This window comes from Chlorocebus sabaeus, chromosome 6 (genome assembly GCF_047675955.1).
Source record: "Chlorocebus sabaeus isolate Y175 chromosome 6, mChlSab1.0.hap1, whole genome shotgun sequence".
Taxonomy (NCBI): domain Eukaryota; kingdom Metazoa; phylum Chordata; class Mammalia; order Primates; family Cercopithecidae; genus Chlorocebus; species Chlorocebus sabaeus.
The window spans coordinates 27203665-27209313 of NC_132909.1; the positions used below are offsets into that span (position 1 = coordinate 27203665).

The following is a 5649-nucleotide window of genomic DNA, read 5'->3' on the forward strand; positions in this document are numbered from 1 at the left end:
AAAGAAAGAAAACTAAGAAACATTTGCTGTGGGATTTGATTTATTTCTTGCTAAAACAACCACCACCCTCTCTCTATGCAAGATTCTTGACACAAATATTTTCAAAGGAAGCGATTTCCCTCTTTTCACCATGGGCTGTCTCTCTACAGCCGGCATTGTTCAGAAAGAGGAAGAAGGAGGCACAGGGAAATACTTTAGCATTCTATAATAAAGTAGTTCACGGCACAATTAAAATGATGTAGTATAACAGTAACATGATATGCTGAATTTAAATAACTGAAGCTGATTAAGGAGGACGTCAGAATTAAATGCTTGATGGAATTGACATAACAGATCCAAGATGGCCTCTCCATGTTTCAGCGGAGAGATGGTGCCAACCATTGATATTTTCCAGGCAAATTTGTTGATAGATAAAACATTTTTATAGACTTTCCATTATTCCTTGTAGCCATCAGCTTTTAATTTTCTCTTTCTAGTTAATATACTTGTGTATAATTTAAACAGAAAACTGTTCTGTTTCATCATAAAAGATTTGCCTGTTACTTTGGGTGTGTAAATCAAGCAGACAGCACAACATTCTTGAACTTGTTTTTTAAGGCATTTGTTGACAACAACAGAAAGGAAGATCACAGACACCGCCAATAAGCGTGGACATCAATTATTTTTTAATTGTATAGGAGTACAGTACACTAATTAAAACTAGTATATCTTGCAATGCCAAAGGCAAAATTAATTATTAATTTTTATTAATATTCAGAAGTAGCACAAGGAATGCATTAATAAAGATTTGGTGGTTGTGACTGAGATCTTGTTTAGTTTTATATTTTAGAAAAAAAAAAAGGTTTTCTGGCTCAATCTGAATAAAAAGAAGCTGGCACCGAAGGGATGATCTTTATTGAAATGGAATATGCTCACTAGAGTGGGTATTTAGTGACAGAAGATGAGATGGGGAAGGAGATTATGTGAAAACCCCAAATGCTTGTCTATAATGGTTTGACTTGACAACTCTACAATCACCTGCAAAATCGTTGTTGTTACCTTCGATACTTTTGGTTATTAAATTGAGTATTTTAGTTAAGCCATCTTGAGTTGACATTTAATAATTCATTTAGGAGCTGTGCACAGAATATTATCCAGCTCACCAAATCCAAGATGAACAAAATTAGTTTTGTGCACTAAAAAGATTTTGACAAGACTCTCTCCTCCTCCCCTCCCTCTCCCCTCCTTCTCATCTCCTGTTCTCCTCCTCTTCTCCCTCTCCCTTCCCGGCCTCTCCTCCTCTCACAGTTAGAAGCAGTCTATAAGGCTTTCTTGTACTATAGGGCAAAAACGGAAGCACATTTATAGTTTTTAGGCTAGGGTCTTTAAGCCCATCTAGGGGCAGTCCTAAAACCGTGTAGGACATAGATAGGTCATTAATCTGTGCTTGCTTTTCTGCAACTGATGGCCTCTCATTTTTAGCAGCCTCTGATTTGAGATCTTTGAGAAACAATTTTGCCTTTGTAAAGTCTGTACCAGTAAAATCCTTCAATGAAACCCAAAATGTCGACACAGCCAGTGGGAGGGCTGCCTGTGGACATGTCGGCTGGTCAGCCGCAAGCTCTGATACCCCGGAACACGTGTCCATTCACCCGGGTGGGCGGCGATAGAGCCGTCAGACCCACATCCTCCTTCGCCTACCATGTGGGGAATGCTATGCCTCGCACAGCTCAATCCTGCATGTTCGCGAATCTTCAGGGGTGAAAAGGAGAGGAACAGAGCATTCACAGCTACAATGAAGCTACAAGCAGTTGTAGGCAAAACTGTATGGTACAGCATATGCACAGTGCATGCCTTTCCTTCACACCTCGGAAGGCAGCAGGACTCCCCGGCAAGCGCAAGCTGTCACCATTCCCTTGGGAAGGCAGCTCTCTGAAGAATACTTCTTCCACCTGATGGTCCACCTTCCAGAATGCAGCTCCTGGGAAACAGCATCAGGCCAGTCTGGGAAGGCATGTGTTTCCTCGGATGTGTTGGAACATTTCCTTTGAAAAATAGGAAGAAAAGTGGACCTGATATCATACTAGCAACCTCTCTGATGGGACTCACATGCCTGAGGGTAAAGGTGGTCATGCAGTCAGAATCAGCATTGACTCCAGATAAATGCATGGCCATGTTGGGTCATTTCTTCCCGTTGGAGTTTAGAGGGGGGGTGAAGGAGGCTGGCTTCATCACACCATAGTTTGTGATGCACCAGCTGCCTGCAGGTGATGTTGAAGACAGCCAGGTGATCTCTGACTCCTAGGACTTTAAATGCTTAGCAGCTCATATCAAGAGAGGTTACTGTCTTGCCTTGTGTGTTTTTTTTTTTGTTTGTTTTTGTTTTTGTTTTTTTCTAATTATTCCTCCAAAATCACAGAGATAAATACTGCAATGTAAGGCAGCCATTAGTGAGACATTATGATAAGCTGGTTTACAAAAAGGAGATTTCATTCATTCATTCAAACAATGAATACTTTTTGAGCACCTACACTATTCTGGGACTTTTGCTAGGCCTGGGGGATTCCAAAATAAATACGAAAGGTAAGTGTATGAGTTAGCTGTTGCTGCATAACAGACAGCCCCAAAACTTGTGGACTTAAGCAACAATCCTGCATTACCACCTGGGTGTCTATGAGTTGGCTAGGACTTGGATGATCTAGAATGGTCTTGACTAAGCAGCTCTGCATCTGGGATTGCTAGGGTGTCTACCATGTCTCTTTCTACCTGTCTCTTGCACTTTTTGGACCAGAGAGGTAACTGGGGCATGTTCTCTGCAGGGTGATATCAGAGGCACGAGAGGGTCTACTGAAACCCAAGGGCTTCTAAATGCCTCATCCAAAATTGGCACCCTCCTGTCTCCATCTACATTCCATTGGCTAAAAGTAAATCACATAGCCAACCTCAGAGCCCAGAGTCAGGGAAGCATATGACACCCGCGATGAGGCCACAGCAAGGGTGTAGATGCAAGAAGGTGTGATGGAGGTCAACAGTGACACCTACAGTGGGAAGATATCATTTCCTATTCTTCATGCTGCTGATGGGCACAGAAATGGTGTTTTGGTCCATTAAGGCTGCTTTAACCAAATACTATAGACTGAGTGGCCCACAAATGACAGGCATTTATTTCTCACAGTTCTGGAGGCTGGGAAGTCCAAGACCAAGGTGCTGGCAGATACAGTGTCTGGCGAATCAGTTTTCTGGTTCATAGATGGTGACTGCTTGTTGTATTCTCACATGGTGGAAAAGAAAAGAGATCTCTCTTGGGCATCTTTTATAAAACCACTAATCCTATGCATGAGGGCTCCATCTTCATGACTTAATCACCTTCCAAAGGCTCCACCTCCTAAGGCCAACACCTTGGGGGTGAATTTCCTTATAGGAATTTGGGAAAAACACAAACATTCAGATAGTAGCAAATGATGACTTCTGCCCTGAAAGTATTGGGGGAAAAATTCCCACTCCATTTCCTCTTTCCTGAAGGACAGCTGCTGGGAAGGGTGAAAAGAGTCTGATGTCTGTTGGTGTCTTAAGCTATGAAAGACTTGCTATTCTCTGTGGTCTTCTTCAATTTTTCCTTTAGGGACCACAAGGGAAAGATGTTCTTGGCTTCTGCTTCCATATGGCAGATATCCCTCCCCACAGCAAGTCTATGGCCCGGTTCTGTCTCTGCCCACAGAAACAATGGGCACACAGCTGCCTGGGCTTAGTGGCTGGAGACTAGGCAGAGGAAAACAGGGAGGCTTGGGCTCTCTGCAGATCCAATCTAGCTCTGCAGACCACCATGCTGATATTTTCATCCATCCTTGACCCTAGGGTCTACTTCTCATTTGTTTGAGGACTCAGAGGAGAAGACCTCTGATTAGCATCCTAAAAGTTCCCAAAGTGTCACGCAGATTCTGTCCTTGCAGAGCTCCCAGGGTGATACAGGGCTTGTCTGGGGATGACACAGGGCCAGGGCCTTCACATCCCTACACACAGAGGCATCCCCCTTACTGTGGTTCACAGAATGTAGCATCTCCCTCCTCTCTACACCTCAAATATTCCCCAATTAGTGTCCCTGTTGACCTAGTGGGGTGGATGTTCAGCTTCATATCATAATGTGGAAGACAGGTGGTGCTTACATGAGAAAGAGAACAGCAGAGAATTAACACATGATGCAAGCAACTGGATCAATGGAGACATCTCAATTTTATAAATCAGGTCCAGGTTTTTTTTTTTTTTTTTTTTTAATCTTCATCTATGTAGTTTGTCCATCCAGATAGTAATCTAAGACATTGTCCTGCCTCCAGTCCTACTGCTGGTGCCCCAGCTCTTCTCTGCACTAGCTCTCATGCTTTCCACATCTCTGTCCACTCACCTGCAAGATGCAGGTGAAGACAAGACCCCCTCTTCACATGACTGTGAACCTCCATGAGATCCAGTGGATGGGAACTTCTCAGCACAGCACAGGGCACACCAGAGGACAGACGGGCCACGAGTTTCATTATCGACCTAGAGTACACATTCTTTGAGGTAAAGGCTGACAGAGACTCAAGTGGCATCCTCCCCCAAACAGATGTGGATCCTGTTAATCGTGGTCTTTCATCTTTGCTTACAGTTATGTGACACTGCTTCTCTAAGCAGATTTGGGGAGAGATTTGTTTTCATAAATCATGTTTATATGTTACTGAAGCTTTGTTTACTCATTTAGGAACAAGTTAAGGGCATTGGGGTACATGTCTGTGGGGAAAGGAAGCATTTGGAGGAGTTCTTTGGTACACACAAAAAGGTAAGAACTGACCCAAGAACCTGGCTTCAAAGTCAGATGTTGGGTTATTTCACTGTGGGACAGACTGAGGGCCAGCCTCAAAGCAGGCCTGGGTAAGGATCTTCTCCCAGATCCTAAAATTGTGCAAGTCCATGAAAATCCCATTTTGATTACATCAAGAACTTCTGGCAGAAGTATTTCTGGTACCTAACCTTAAACCAGAGGATATAGCATTGGCGGTGGCTGCACTGAAAGCACGAAGCCTCGGAAGTGGGACAGCTGTTGGAAATCAGATGTTGTCTAAGAGAGTTTATTATGCTCCCTCTACACTGCTCACCCTTGGCAAGAGCCACGCCACGTGAGATCCTTTCACCAATGAGGATGTGTTTCCTCTCTAGGGTTTCCTGAGGCACCTGCAGGGCCAGGAGAGTCCCTGAATATTCAGAATATGCAGAAACTCCTCTGACAAGCAGCTTTGCTTAAGCAGAGAATGTGATGGTGTCCAAGGTGACTTGGATAAACTTTACACTCACAGAGAAGGCTCTGAGCCGTCTTCTGGCCTGTAGGCATTAACCTGAACCACATAACTGTATTTTTTTTTGAACTGTTATACTTTTCTACTTTAGATATGTACTCACATGCAGAAAATAAATCCCTATTTTATTTTTTGTCAAAACCCAGTTTACTTGTTATTTTCTTTTTAAAACATCCCTGACAACTCCACTGGTCACTTCCATATGAATTTCAACTCTGTTCTCCATTCACACCTCTCTGGCATCACCAGCTTGTGATGGTGGTGATGTCGTCTGACTCCTGGCTAGAGACCCATGAGTACCCTGAGACAGCATGTATGTCTTCTTCTTTATGTATTTCCAGTGCCC

At 43.5% G+C, this 5649-nt stretch overlaps 1 protein-coding gene across 1 annotated transcript; it reads right to left on the reverse strand.

Moving 5' to 3' along the window:
- Positions 1–1386: 1386 nt before the first annotated feature.
- Positions 1387–2154, reverse strand: LINC03103 (long intergenic non-protein coding RNA 3103). Its single transcript, XM_073017273.1, is given in 4 exon segments — positions 1387–1464; positions 1466–1570; positions 1573–1780; positions 2093–2154. Coding segments are annotated over 4 exon segments (453 nt in total).
- Between the last annotated feature and the right edge of the window lie 3495 nt (positions 2155–5649).